At 37.1% G+C, this 14,534-nt stretch overlaps 2 protein-coding genes across 9 annotated transcripts; one reads left to right on the forward strand and one right to left on the reverse strand.

The window, feature by feature from the left end:
- Window positions 1-753: 753 nt before the first annotated feature.
- On the forward strand, window positions 754-4,817 carry LOC113715215 (alpha-(1,4)-fucosyltransferase). 2 transcript variants are annotated; one of them, XM_072067710.1, is made up of 4 exons: window positions 754-805; window positions 1,071-1,596; window positions 3,660-3,833; window positions 4,046-4,817. In XM_072067710.1, exons 2-4 carry the CDS (start codon window positions 1,087-1,089, stop codon window positions 4,613-4,615), a joined length of 1,254 nt encoding a protein of 417 aa, XP_071923811.1. In that variant the 5' UTR covers window positions 754-805; window positions 1,071-1,086; the 3' UTR covers window positions 4,616-4,817. The 2 variants fall into 2 exon arrangements, with proteins under 2 accessions (XP_071923811.1, XP_071923814.1); XM_072067713.1 differs by lacking the exons at window positions 754-805; window positions 3,660-3,833 and having other exon boundaries at window positions 812-1,596.
- Window positions 4,818-6,454: 1,637 nt separating this feature from the next.
- LOC113715214 (uncharacterized) lies at window positions 6,455-14,179 on the reverse strand. Of its 7 annotated transcripts, none has more exons than XM_027239465.2 (7): window positions 13,920-14,179; window positions 10,405-13,612; window positions 10,174-10,290; window positions 8,994-9,060; window positions 7,220-7,378; window positions 6,900-7,007; window positions 6,455-6,792 (listed from the first exon to the last, which is right to left on the reverse strand). In XM_027239465.2, exon 2 carries the CDS (start codon window positions 13,452-13,454, stop codon window positions 11,553-11,555), a length of 1,902 nt encoding a protein of 633 aa, XP_027095266.1. In that variant the 5' UTR covers window positions 13,455-13,612; window positions 13,920-14,179; the 3' UTR covers window positions 6,455-6,792; window positions 6,900-7,007; window positions 7,220-7,378; window positions 8,994-9,060; window positions 10,174-10,290; window positions 10,405-11,552. The 7 variants fall into 7 exon arrangements, with proteins under 7 accessions (XP_027095266.1, XP_027095264.1, XP_071923372.1 ...); XM_027239463.2 differs by having other exon boundaries at window positions 7,220-7,399; XM_072067271.1 differs by having other exon boundaries at window positions 7,220-9,060.
- Between the last annotated feature and the right edge of the window lie 355 nt (window positions 14,180-14,534).

Consider the following 14,534-nt stretch of genomic DNA (forward strand, 5'->3'; position numbering starts at 1 on the left):
CCAATACCAACTTTAGAGATCTTATCAATCGACCAAACAAATTGAATTTTATCAACGTTAAAACACAACAGATCGAGACTATTAGATGGCCCCTTTAAAATTCAGACTTTCCTGAAAAATATCGTCAGCGGATGTGTAAAGATCCATTTAGGTCGATAGTGATTTAGTCCCCTCCAAATTCTTTTTGGGTCTCTTCAAATTTCTTCCTCTTCCTAATATAGAGTAAGTGTAAGTCTATTGTGTCCAAAAAAAAAAAAAAAGAAAGAAAGAAAGACTATTAGATGGCAGGAAGGATGACAGACGAAATCTGTTCAAATTACATACAAGGACAAGTCAACACGGCAGAATGATCCAATACCTAGGTCATTAAACTGCATTCCACTCTGAAAATTTTAAATAAAACTTAGCTTTTTTTTTTTTCTAATATGCTCAAGAAATAAAACTTATAGAACTAAAAAAAGTGAAGAGGCAAAATATTGTGGGAAAAAAAGGGAAAAGGAAAACGTGAGAAAGTAATATTTCTTGTCTGAATTGTAATGTTATTGAATTATAATTCATATTCGTGCATGTTGATATTACCATTTCGGATTTCTTGTAATTAAATTGAAAACAAAATAAAACTGTTTTACACTAGAAGTTGTAAAGTCATGCCAATCAAATTTTTTTTTTTCACCTAAAATGTTTGTGACAGTAATAGAAATAATAATAGGAAAAAATATTTTAAAAAATGGTGAAGAAAAGAAACAAAATAAAGGAAAAGTAAAAGGCTGGTGGCGGCACGTCACATTTCTTGAAGACTGCTTAGGTGGGGAGTACTCTCTGTTTATTACGTACTGATCAAAGTTTAGTTATCACCCATTCTTGATGATGCTTCTGCTTTACTTTGCGTCCTTTGCTGAATTGAATTCAAAAAATTAGACAAAGATTCCTGATCTAACTATTTCAAGTATGATTACCTGAACAAAACTTCCCTTTTCTTACCATTCAAGAAATAAATAAATATAAACTTTCTGGATTTTCATCTCACTTTTTTGGTGAAAGTTCTCTAATTTTTCTTCCCTTCTCCTCAGTTGGAGAAGAGATGAAATGGTTTCGCTAGCCATGCCATTGAAATCCATCAACAGTATCTCGGTAGCATTAATGTTGGGGTTTGTACTTGTGGTGCTTGTATTTTCTGGATTTCTTGAAATCCCAATAGCCAATTCTTCAAACCCTCCGTCGTCTACCCGGTTTCAAGATTCTTCACCAGATTCGGATTCAGTTTCAAAATCTAAGCAAGACCCATTTTGGGATTTGTTTAGTGCTTTCAGGAAGTGGGATTCTCAAGTGGGATGTGCTCAATTTAGGGAAAAGTATGGGAAAAACGGGTCTTTTTCTTCTTCTTCTTCTTTGCAAGATGTGGATGGTAAAGCGGAGTGTAGTGCGTTGAAGATGGATCATGTGAGTGTTTTGGTAAAAGGGTGGACTTGGATTCCTGATAATTTGGATAATTTGTATAGTTGTCGATGTGGGTTGAGCTGTTTGTGGACTAAATCTTCAGTTCTTGCTGATAAACCCGATGCATTGTTGTTTGAGACCACCACCACTCCTTTTCAGGTACTTCTACCCTTAATTTGATCCACCAATCTTTACTCAGTTTGACTTTTGTTTCGTTTTGCTTTTCTTTTTGTATAACTTTGATATTTTGTTATTGTTTATACTGCACAGGTATGACTCTACTGCATCTGTTTTTTGAACACTCATGGCTGCCTAAAAATGAAGGTTTGCCTAATGGTTAGGATTTCAGAATTCGGAGTTCAAAGAGAATATCATGTTTAGGATATTGTATATAATTTTCTTATGGCATAATAACAACTGATATACATTATGAATTTTGTATTTGTGGTTTAATTAACTATGAAATCATTTGAGGTTTTAGGTCTTTAAGTGAAAGTTGGAATTCATTATGCCTAATGTTTAAGATTCTGGACTTCGGAATGCTGGGGGAAATATCATCATTTCTCTGTAGTATCTGCGACTGTTTTGTTTTTGGGTGGCATAAGAGCAAATCATCTATGTTGTAGAATAATTTTTATGTGGTTAATGTAGTGTCAGTTTGTCTGATGTTTTAGACCTACTTGTAGATGGAGTGCGACCTTAATTGTATGTTTCTCATTTTGATAGCTTAATCGTTCCATGGTGCATAAATAAGTTAGGCATCTGACATGGATGTATGGTTCTTGCAATTTACGATTTCTATTCTTTGTTGGATTAGTTATTATTTTCTGCAATATGTTGCCAAGATAATATGTTTAACACCAAAAAAGAGATCTCATGATCAGGTCTTCTGGGTAATATTCTGGAAGCTAGGCATAAATGAGATTTTGACGCTTGTGAGCTATAGAGGGGAATAAGGGTGAATCTTCTCCTATTAGGGAAATAAGGCATGGACTAAATATTTTTGTGAGGTAGATAATTAATGGTACTCCTAAATTCAAGAATCATAGAGAATTTCAATCCTTCTTGAAATGGCTTTTTGAGAACTCATATTTTCTTTGTCAGTGAACCTTTTGTTTCTTTTACTTAGAGAAAGGGGGGATTGAAGAACAAATTAGTTTAAGCTCCATTAGATGATATAGAGTACCTCAAGAAAGTACAGAATACTGTGGATCTATGAAGTACCAGTCAAAAATCTCAACTGAGGGATACTCTTTTACTTGATGCAGTGGAGAGAAAAAATTATTAACCATATCCATCTCTGACTCATGCACATCTATTGATATAATAGAGCAAGGCCCTGCTGCTTTGTGTCTTAGATTTGCATTATCCGCTTCCCCTCTAAAGCTGGTTTTCTTCTTGTTCTTCTAACACCTCTACCTTAAGTTATTAAGTGGCTCTGCTTCAAAGACAGGCTATTAGTTAGTCAGTGGTTCTGGATTATGTTTTACCCAGTTTTTGCCTGCTATGGACACAGTACTATGATGGTATAATTACTTAGATATGGACTCAATATCTTTCTTGAAAATCGTATGGAACATATAAATAAAAACTATTAATAATTGGATGAAGCTTTGTCTCCTGAAAGAAATATTTTGTAATGCAATGTTTTGAGTTGGATAATATTAACCGTGTGTTATTTAGGTAAACTGACATTGATTTCTTTATGGCCATCAGAGCAATTTCTTGTCATTCTCACCTCATTAGGCCAAACCCGCTGGAGTTACAAAAAAAAAAAAAAAAATACATATAAATATGGAAAAAGAAAAAGGAAAGGAAGAAGAGGATGACTGCTTCACTTTGTTTAAATGAAATTTTTATGCTTTCTTTCACTGGTTGCTGGCTTTTTGGCTTGTTAGTTATTAACAACAAAGTTTTCTCTTTTGTCTACAGCTCTTATTGATTCTTGTTCTTCATTATTCTTAGATTGTTACATAGGTATAATGTGTTTTACCTTATGTCCTTATCGTGAATAAATGTAATAAAGTGGCGTGTTGAAGAGAGATTATTGGTGATGCAAGAGAAAAAAAAAATGTGATTTCTCCATTATCTCCTCCTACACAGTCCTCAACCCTCTTTCAATTCCCTTGTCTACCTAAACCAAAATGCTTGAACTTAAAGAAAAAAATATGTATTTGCTGTTTTGCTTTATAAGGTATTCAAAGGTACTTATTTTTTGTCAGAGACACCAAGGTGAACCACTGCGTGTATATATGGATCTGGAAGCTGGCAGGAAAAGATCAGGCAATGAAGATATCTTTATTAGTTATCATGCTAAAGATGATGTTCAGTCAACTTATGCTGGTGCATTGTTTCACAACAATCGAAATTATCATTTGTCTCAACATAAGAACAATGTTGGTATCCTGTACTGTCCTGGCCTTCTTGCCCTTTAAGCTCCTTTATTCTACTTTTTCTTATCTTTCCTTTTTTCTCATGCTTCTGAGGGTTATTTATACTTTCTGTCCATCAACCTAGTGCCATTGTTGCTTCCTCTTTTTTTTTTTTTTTTCTTTTTTTTTTTTTTTAATGTTGTTTCTGCAACTTATAACAATTTGTGAATTTTCAGGATACTCTGGTTTATTGGTCTTCATCACGTTGTCTTCCTGAAAGAAATCATCTTGCCAAACGCATACTCAGCTTGCTGCCCTATCATTCATTTGGCAAATGCTTGAATAATGTTGGCGGTTTAGACATGGCACTCTCCCTCTATCCTGAATGCACAAAGGATGCAGGTGAAGCACCTAAATGGTGGGACCATTTACATTGTGCCATGTCCAACTATAAGTTTGTACTCGCAATTGAGAACACAAAGACTGAGAGCTATGTCACGGAGAAGTTGTTTTATGCTCTAGATTCTGGTGCAGTGCCCATCTACTTTGGTGCCCCGAATGTTTGGGACTTTGTACCTCCACATTCCATAATAGATGGGTCTAAATTCAGTTCTATTGAGAAATTGGCTTCCTATGTTAAGGCCCTTGCTAATGACCCTGTAGCTTATGCGGAATATCATGCATGGAGGAGATGTGGTGTGTTAGGTAATTATGGGAGAACACGTGCAGCAAGCTTAGACACTTTGCCCTGTAGACTATGTGAAGTTGTGAGCAGAAAAAATGGGAGGAATGCGAGATCCTTGTAGAGTTCAAGTTGGTAGTACTATGCGGAGGGCGTTCACGGTTCTACAGAGTGTTTTTGAGGAGGTTTCTTTCTGATACCAATGTAGAGAGTAATATACACCAATAGAGAGCTAATGTATTTAGAATATTGACTGATGAATCACAGAGGAACTTGATTTAGCAGCTGTAGCAATCTTTTACTGAAGGTTCATTTTCCTTCCTACATCTCTTTTATTTGTATTGTAATTGTTTGCCATTTTTTTAGTCTTCTATAATATTTTGCTTCTACATGATCCCATTTCAAACCTAGGCTGGGAATGTATCTGTAGTTGATGAACGGAACAATGACCTGAAATTGCTGCAGAAATGCAACCCCCCCCCCCCGGGGGGTCCCTTCCTTTCTGAAAGAATATATACTCCACCACAGGAACTTCAAACATGGAGAGAATTCCTCTTTGGGTCTCGTTTGATTTTCTAACTTTACCTTCCATCACATCATCTCTCTGCTTTTCCCTGGTGTTTCTTCCAAATTTCTGTGTGGAAATCTGTCTGCTAAAACTCAGGTCCTGAAGTGTCTGAATAAGTAGTGGGGAAAAAAATTTGCAATCTGGACTATAACCGTAGACGAAACCTTTATCAGCCAACTTGGCTGCATGTAAAACGAGTCATGAGTTGAATATGCATGCCTACATGGCTTTTACAAGTCCTTTGGACTAGGTTTCTTCTCGCAATTAGCTGGTGGAACCTTCGGACTAAAAGAAATACAACTTTATTTCTTTTTTCTTTTATGTTGGCCAGCCCCTTTAAACTGCTACGAGTTCAACAGAGTTGTGGGCAATCAGAACAGCGATGGAATTTGTTTGAGCAAATAGATGTAAAGGATTATCGCGCGCACAACAAACTATTTTTAAGCAAGTTAAAAGCCAGTATACACAAAGTGAGTATAACATTAATATTGCACAAAGTTGGTAATTGATTTTCATTTCATTATGTGACTGTTCATTGCACAAAATCTAGGGTGACATAGTCATATACCACACTTAAAAAATTGGTTAGACGAAGAATAATCTTAACAAATTATCAAATGACAATACTATTACTGATCAAATTTTTAAGTGTCGAAAGGGTATTTTTTAACATTACAAACCAGTATTGAAAGTCAAGGGTTAAGTAGTTGAGTACGCAAAATCAAAAGTATAAGTCGCTACTCGCTACTTCTCGAAAGTAAAATCAGTAATCCCTAATAGTGAGTGCTCACGTGACGAATTATAATTGATTTTTTGCATGGCTAAATTTGGCACTATAGTAAAATTCCTATTACTGACTACCACATGATATAAGTAACTCTCTGCCAATTGCTATTGTTGATATCAAATAGGGAATTGGAAATCAGCGAATGCTGCATATAGGTGACCTTATCATTGTAGAATTTTGCTTAGCCATTAAGTGATGTCAGATCTGTGAATGCTGATGAGAGGATGATGCTAGGGACTTTGCCATCCAAGATTTGTTATACTTGGACTTTATAGAGTTTTCCGGGCCCTCCAGTGTAATTTGGAATTTGGACCAAAAAGAAAAGAAAAGCCAAGAGGAATTTTTGTGATGGCATGCTGATGTAAGGCAGCGTAATTCCTCTGGTCAGTGGGGATTGTATGCGTACAAAAGTAGGATATGGCCCTAGCATACTTCATAACGGATATTGCAAAAACATGGCAAGTTGGAACCAATCAGTTGAAACACTTCTGAACATTCAAAGATGGGAATTGTAGACACATTTTGACATCGATGGCAGATTCAATGATGCAACTTCTGATGCGAAGAAAAATGTAGCCCACAGCCTAAATTGCACCCAAGCCAGCTGATGATAGTGAGCCAATAATGCAGAGATAATAACAAGTTTGCAGTTCGATGACAACAATGAACCATGTACAGAGGAGATATGAATATCAGACACATATTTTATGGTAGGTATATACTTGCAAGATGTACTAATTGCCTCTCTTAGCCTTAACATACGCCCGCACGCACGCACGCACGGGCGCGCACACAAAATACACACACGAAGAAGATGAAAATAGAGCCACATTGTTGAAGTAAACAGAGACTAGATAGAACCGCCATCCCCTTCTTTGTGAAACTTCCAAACAGTGGCCATTATTCCACTACTGACAGATCTTTTACATTTTTCCATCCCTTTAAACTGCAAAGAAAAGATAAAACAGAAATTTCCAACTTGTCAACCATTGCTTGATTTTAGAGGTTGTTACATCTGGAAAATCAGTCTACAAATAATCACTAATTTTGTACCCTTCTGCTCTTTCCAAGTTTTTCCCATTTTGCAGTCTTCAGGTGTTTCGGCCTGTTCTTGACATATGTTTTCAGTTGAGACTCATCCATGCCTTCGATCATATCTGTCTGTCATTTATTTTTTTTTTCCCACAGAAAGAGATGTTAAACACAAAAATGAATTCCTCATGCACAAAATCTACTCCAGTATTAATCATCTCTGACTCGAATAAATGTAGCATGTTTATGTTGAACGAAAAAGGGGTAGCATATCAAATTACAAACCCTAAACTTTAATGTGTAGATACATATTCCACGGTGAATAGATAAGTAGTCAGTACCCAAGTCAAAAGTTCCTGCACTTCCTTCTCCACTGCCTCTTGTTCCTTATCTGCTTGTTGCTTTCTCTCTTGTAGTGTCAAAACCCGTTTCTCCATGGTAGACTTGGAATTCTCCATGGTAGACTTGGAGTCCTCCATGTCTTTTGCCAGAGAAGGTGACTGTTTCCCACAAAACACAGCCTATCCTTAAGACGAACCATATATATATATAGCAATTATCATGTCATGAACAAAGGGAAGATAGCAAATCCAGAATGCAGTGTGAACAAGGCTTATGCAGTTCGGACTCTGGAAAAGAAACAATGTAACAGCTGACTTAGGAATTAATGAAAATGAGCAGTTTCAAGTAACGGAAAGCCTTGCTTAAGGATTGCCACATCCACTTTGAATCTCAAAATGATTTCTAGTGCTTTAGACTGGAAGTTAAGATAACAGATAGAGCTGACGAAAGAGACTAAGATGAACATAAAGCAAAGGCAAATCTTATTTGAAAACAAAAGAACGAAACTGTTTTACCTCTACAGAGCAATTGCATGTCTTATTGGGCCAAAGGTTACATGAAATTATTTTACTACAGAAAAAACAACTGATTTTTGCAGCTCCAACATATCAACTTTCATACCTTCTCCACCATTTAAATGTTGACCTAAAAACACTTTTTTACTGCTTATCACCAAAGAAATAAATACAGCAAAGCCTGTTTATTACCGTCAAAATTTGTCTCTTTTCTGCTTTAGTTTTTTATATATCTTTAGTATCGAAATACATGTGACATCTTGTTTTATTACTGTTTTACCGGAATTAAAAGAGCTGGACTTTTGCACTTGCAGTTGCCGACACTGCACCATAAACAAGCTGATGTCAGTATGCACACATTTCTATGCACTAGTCTACTCCAAAGCTTCAATGAAGGTGTTCACGCATGTAAAGTACCAGGTACTCTTTCTACCTAATTAATCATATCCAGTTCCACAATCTTAAACTCATAAAAAATCAACCCAGTAGTACGACTCCACAGCAAAACACTAAATCAAAAAGACATTGTACTTAGCAATCAAATCCAGTTCCACAATCTTAACCCCTAAACGTCAGCCCGATGGTTCGAGTCAAATAGTCAATATTACCATCCAAAATAGTAAGTCAAAATTACATAGTTCAATTCCAGATACTGACCCTGTGACATAATCTTCACTACCACGTCCACCATACAGTTTGTCAGTGATGACACTAGAACCATCTCTCCCCTAACCAACACTTATTTTTCCTACCCAGATATCACCATACTCAATTTCCATTTTCATCAGTAGCAATGATCTTTGATCTTTCACTATCTCTGGTACCCCAGGAAGAGCTAAATAAGGTCAAACTTGATTGAGATCGTCAAATCATGCAGAAACCACCAGTTCATGGGAGTCTACTAAGTATTTTAAAAAAACATAGAGAATTTACTTCAACTCCAAAAGCTTCCACTATTGCCATAAGTGTGGATGAGTCATCTCAAATTGTTTGAAACTATTCCTTCAATCATAAGGTCAAGTAGAGAACCTGATACTCAGTCTACAACTTCATAGAAAACTAAATTAACATTTCATAAACATAAAGGAACTCGTAACAAGGGCTGTTTCCTGGTAAGCAACCACATCTTGTTTATTATGGCTCTAAAGTCAACTTTATCTACTTCCAACTCTTTCTCCCATAAATCATAGTCAATGAGAATAACATGGTGGAAGACTGGAATTATGAAAAGTGATACAGGAGTGAGTTGGCAACCTACCTTCGGGCTGGCAATTCAAGAATGGCAGCAAAACTATATCTGCACTGTTTTCTGGCAGATCTGTAAACTACAGTATAGAGAAACTGCAGATTAGTACCGTTCTTTGAGTGAAAAAGCAAAAGGGAATCATTTTGCAAATTAGAAATGGTAAAGTACTACAGTTCCCTCAGAAGATGATTTGAAAGCTGCTAAACCTAAGTGGACGGATTTGTTTGCTAGGGAAACTGCCCATGAAAGCATTCTAACAGGTGATAATCTATGTAAATAAAGGAAGATGTAGATCAGTTGTTGCTTAATATGCATAAACAAGGAACTGAAAACAAATTACATTCTTTTGTGCTGTCACATTGGATCAGCATTTTCTCAACATTCTTTAGAACTATTGGGGTTCAGTCGATAATGACACAAAATGTAAGGACCTCTTTGCTAAGATGGTACTACACTAGCCCCCCAGCAGTGCCAACCCCCACCCCCCACCCCCAAATAAAGAATAAATAAGTACTTAACCTTCTCTCCTATCTTTCAGTTAATTGTTTGCCATTAAGTCCTCAACTGTCCTGCTATGCTAAACTCAGCTTTGATTCTATAACTTTTAAGCATGATATTTAAGGTGCTCATTCTCATAGAGTAATGACTTGTAACGACTGGAAAGCAGCTGTCTTTATCCTTGCAATAATGACTTAGAGAGACTGGGCCATCATCCAAACTATGAATTGAAGCCAGACCATGCATAAATCACTTAGATTTAAGTATTTGGGAGTTGGGCTCCAAATTGAACCCTTAAGCAGCCTAACATACAGCTCTAGATCTAAGTGGTAAGTTCCAAACATTAGGGCTAATCTAAAAGGGTACTGCAACAATAAAATAATGCAAGAGAAGGAAAGGAAGTAAAAATCAGATATCAGAGAACAAGTCATAGATCAATTATCTACAAATTGACAGCCAAAGTGAGCTAGCCTCCACAGTATAACTTGTACAATTAGCTGCATCACAAAGTAAAACAATTTTCTTTCCATAAGATCACATTTTAAAGTGGCATGAAAAGAAATTTAGTAGAGGAATATCTCTAGCAATAATTGATGCATCGCAAGCAACCAGGCTTTATTTTCAAGAAGCAATTTGTTTCAAAGTTGGTATGTAAAAGTATGTCAAACAGAAGAAGAGAATCTGATATTGATACTTCTGTATCTCGCGTAGCATGGCAAGACGAAAGTAGAACGAAGCAACTTGCAGGACTTCATTGCTGGCACTCAAGAGCAATCCTCTACATTGGCCACAAAATACACAAGCTTTGTATCTGTTAAGGCAAATGGTAGAAGACTAGATAAGGCGAATGTCATTAATAGGAAAAATAAAGACAGAGATTAATGAAGAAAAAAATATCTGCATTCTTTAGATTTCTTCTACTTACGTTGCAACTTGAGAGCTCATTTCACCTTTATTCAAGCAATCAAGCATCCCTGGTGCTTTGCCATCTACAATGCGCACAAAGCAGTTGACAATTTAACATGCATAAATGAGCCAATACAATGGTCACACTCACATTGCATGGCAAGAAGAGAATAAAACAGTCCAACTTCCAGAACTTCATTGGTGGCACTCCAGAGCAATGCTCTACATTGGCCACAAAAAACTCTGATAGTGATTGCACAAGTTTTGCATCAGTTAAGAGTGAACCAATAGAAGACTGTATATGGGGAATGTCATTAATAGGAAAAACAAACACAAAGAGATCAACAAAGATAAAAGCATCCGCATATTTTTTATTTCTTCTTTTCAAAAGTTTGCACCTAGAGAACTCATTTCAAGCAATCAAGCATTCCTGCTTCATCATCATCTACAATCCACATAAAGCAGCTGAAGAATTTGGCAGGCGTAAATGTGCCAGCCAATACACAGAACCACAAGAACCATCACAAATTTACCTATATGAATGGAGAGCAAGATACTCCACAGAAACAACTTAAGATGTGGATTGTCAAAATAATTCCAGTTTTTGTTGATGACAGGAAATATACATCACATTCCTTTAGAAAATATTAAAGAATAGCTATCATGAGTTCGTTTGTCCTTCAATCATAATTGTAAGGCAAAATTAGGCACATAGCCACAAAAGAAATAACAACAGAGAGAAAGTTAAATATGAACAGAGTACCAATCAGTAACTGACTTACTTAGAGGACCACAGCAATGATAAAAACACATAAATGCATGTATGTAACAACTCTCCATGCTAAAGAAACTTGAATGAAATTTGCTAGCCTATACAGTCAGTTACATTACAACATTTACAGGATAAGGGCAGACGGAATATTTTTGATACAGTTAAGGGAGAAGTTAATTAGTCTAGTACAAGGGAACATCACTTGCTGCTGCAATACATGCAAGGAACAAGTGAAACTACAGCATGGAAGCCATGTGCCTGCTTAGTAACTAATTTGCTGAAGAAGTACGTCAATCTTACAAGGACAGAACACTTCACACGGAAACTTCATAATAAAAAAGAATGGCAAAAAAGGAAAAAAAAAAAAGGAAAAGATAAAATGGAGAACTAAAGGATCATGTTGGCAATGTGCACTTTTTTTGAGAGTGTCCCAGCATATGGCAGCGACCACATTGAACAACCCGCTTTGGACGTTTGAAACTCTCTATGCGGAGAACCTTCTTTTTAGGCCTTCCAGGAGGCCTACGAGTCTTAGGTGGACGGATAGTAATATCCACCTTGGCACCTCCACCCTCTGCTCCTTCACCAGGCTCCTTCCAAAGGCTCCTATCTGGTATAGGATATATCATCTGTGAATAAGTTTCACGGCAGCTGTGTACAGTAAAACAATGCTCCGCAAATAAATGAGCATTCTGACCACAAGAGATAAGCGCAGCAGCAGCATGTGCACATGGCAGTCCATAAAGTTGCCACCGTCGACAAGAACAAATACGACTTCTTATGTCCACAATATTTGTCCGTTCAGTTGACACAATCTCAAATTCAACTTCATTTGCACGAAGAACTTTGTAGCAACGAGCATCTGCAATTGCTTCTGCAATCTTCTTTTCAGCAGAAGGTACAAGAATTGATGTCAGCCTCATGCCCATATTACGACGATCACTGAACCATGATGTCATCTGATGGCGAATGTGCTCCATCATTTGTACTATGGGAAGCTCATGACATTCCAGTGCCCAATTATACAACAACTCAGTGACTCCCAGTGTGAAATGGCCATATCGTACTCCCTCAAAGTAAGCCACAGCCCACAGCTGCGGGTTAAAATGGTTAAACCATGCTAGAACATCTTGTGAAATATCCACCATCTCAGCTATTTTGTTTTCGAATTCAGCAGATGTAAGTGCATAAACTGCATTCCAGAAGATATTCACCAGCTTAGAGTTCTTGAATGTATCACGAAAATTCTCACTGACATAACGCAGACAAAAACCATGAAAAGCATTTGGAAAATGTGTCTCAACTGCCTCTACCATCCCCATCGTTCTCTCAGAAAGTATTGTAAGTCTTGGCATGCTATCAGTGTTCACTCCAAGAAGTTTGCGGAGTTCAGACATGAACCACATCCAATTTTCATTACTTTCTGAATCAACAACAGCTATTGCTAATGGAAACAATGCATCATCAGCATCCACAGCAGCGGCACAAATTATTGAACCCAAGTATTTGCCTTTGAGATGAACTCTGTCAAGTTCTAAAAGCGGCCTACAAGCATTAAGAAACCCATAAATTGCTGCACGGTAAGAAACAAAGAGCCGTTGGAAACAATTATCTTGTCCAGTGGCAACAACTGAAGCAATACTCCCTGGATTGGTCCTTCTTATCTGTTCACAATATGCTGGAAGAAGCCGATAACCTTCCTCAAAAGTCCCATGTAATGCAGCCATGCTACGCTCCTTTCCACGCCAGGCTTGCATATATGACACAGCAACCCCATGCTTATCCCGAATATCTTGCAAAATCTCCTTGGGCTTGTATTGAGGATTATCCCTAACACGAGCTTCCACAGACCTTGCAACCCATCCCACAGATGCCTGTTGATGGTGGAGGCTTTGAACTCCTTCACAAGTATGCTCTCCATGAAGTGTCCTAACCGTAAATTTAGGAACTCCAGGACATTTCGCCACATGAACGCGCCATGGACACCCCTCTTTGGAGCACTTAGCTATGAACCTACTCCTATCTGACTTAACAATCCGAATTTCAAAATGCATTGCTATAGCTATGTCCTTCAAAGTCCTCCTACAACTATCGACATCTGGGAACTCTTGTCCAATAACTAAAGGCTGGTCTGGCAATCCAACATCCAAATTTGTAGCAGTTGACGTTAAATCCTGCTCAACCATATCCCTCCTACAAGCATCAACACCCGAAAAATCTTGCCCAATGACTAAACTCTCATCCCTCAACCCCATATCCGAATTTGGCATTCTTTGAGTTAATGCCAGCTCAGCCATTCCACCTCCACAAAATACCCCACAAAAACCACAATCTTGACACTCCTTCACCTTCAATTCACCAAAATTCCCACGCGGGCATACCTAAAATGAATATTTCCCCAAAAATCCAAATGGGTTCCCCCAAATTGCGTATACTCCAAACCAGTACAAAGAAACTGCCAAAATTCCCAAATAGAGTAGACTTGATTAGCTACAAAAATGCAATAAAATCCCAGATGGTTATAGCTTTCAAGAAACAAAATTAACAACGCCAACAAAAAAGTAATTATATACTAATCACTTTAACTACATTAGCACTAAAAGCAAATTTCTCAACCAAATTCAGTTCAGCAATAAGTATAATCAGTTAATAGTCCAGTTCTTGAATTCCTTAATTTCTGTAAAAAAGTAAAACCAGGTTAAAAGCAGTTCAGCGAGGCTATCCATGAATAAGAAAATACGGAAAGGGAGGGAAGAGGTTACCTTAATGGGGTTTGGCTGTCCAATGTTTAGGTTGTTAGGAGATCTGAATCGAGGAGGAGGAAAGTAGGTTGTGGGTGTAAATTAATCGAGTTTGGAGGGTAAATCGATAGCCCTAACTCATTAGACTGATTTTTCCACAAATGGGGACAGTGAGAGAGAGAAGGAAACTGGAAGGAAATTGGAGTCAGTTTTTGTGGGTGGGGACAATGGATAATTGTTAGAAATTGGGTAACAGTAGCCTTTTTTTTTTTTTTTTAAGTTAGTAGTCCTTTTATGCCCTCATCCCTCTCCCTCCGTCCCTCCCTCCGTCCCGCCCTCCAAACACACACATACACACACACACATGTATGTATATTTGTATATGAGCAAATTACCGGGAAAGTCACCAAATTTTTTGAATAGTTAAGATTTAGTCATTTAATTATTAATAATATATTTTTATCCACTAAATTATTAAAAATGTAAATTTTAAACTATTCTATTTGATTCCATCGTTAACTCTATTAAATTAAAGGTTCGTACAATTCACAAGACATACTATTAATAATTAGATTTGAGAGAGTTAATGGTAAAATTAGACGGAATAACCCAAAATTTACATTTTTGATAGTTTAG

This window comes from Coffea arabica, chromosome 10e, assembly GCF_036785885.1.
Source record: "Coffea arabica cultivar ET-39 chromosome 10e, Coffea Arabica ET-39 HiFi, whole genome shotgun sequence".
NCBI classification, from domain to species: domain Eukaryota; kingdom Viridiplantae; phylum Streptophyta; class Magnoliopsida; order Gentianales; family Rubiaceae; genus Coffea; species Coffea arabica.

What these genes read in the sequence shown, in the direction of transcription:
- LOC113715215 (XM_072067710.1), top strand. Translation starts at nt 1,087, where the DNA reads ATGGTTTCGCTAGCCATGCCATTGAAATCCATCAACAGTATCTCGGTA. An exon ending in CCACCACCACTCCTTTTCAG is followed by an intron (nt 1,597 to 3,659) that starts GTACTTCTACCC and finishes ATTTTTTGTCAG; the next exon opens with AGACACCAAGGTGAACCACT. An exon ending in TGTCTCAACATAAGAACAAT is followed by an intron (nt 3,834 to 4,045) that starts GTTGGTATCCTG and finishes GTGAATTTTCAG; the next exon opens with GATACTCTGGTTTATTGGTC.
- LOC113715214 (XM_027239465.2), bottom strand. Translation starts at nt 13,454, where the DNA reads ATGGCTGAGCTGGCATTAACTCAAAGAATGCCAAATTCGGATATGGGG.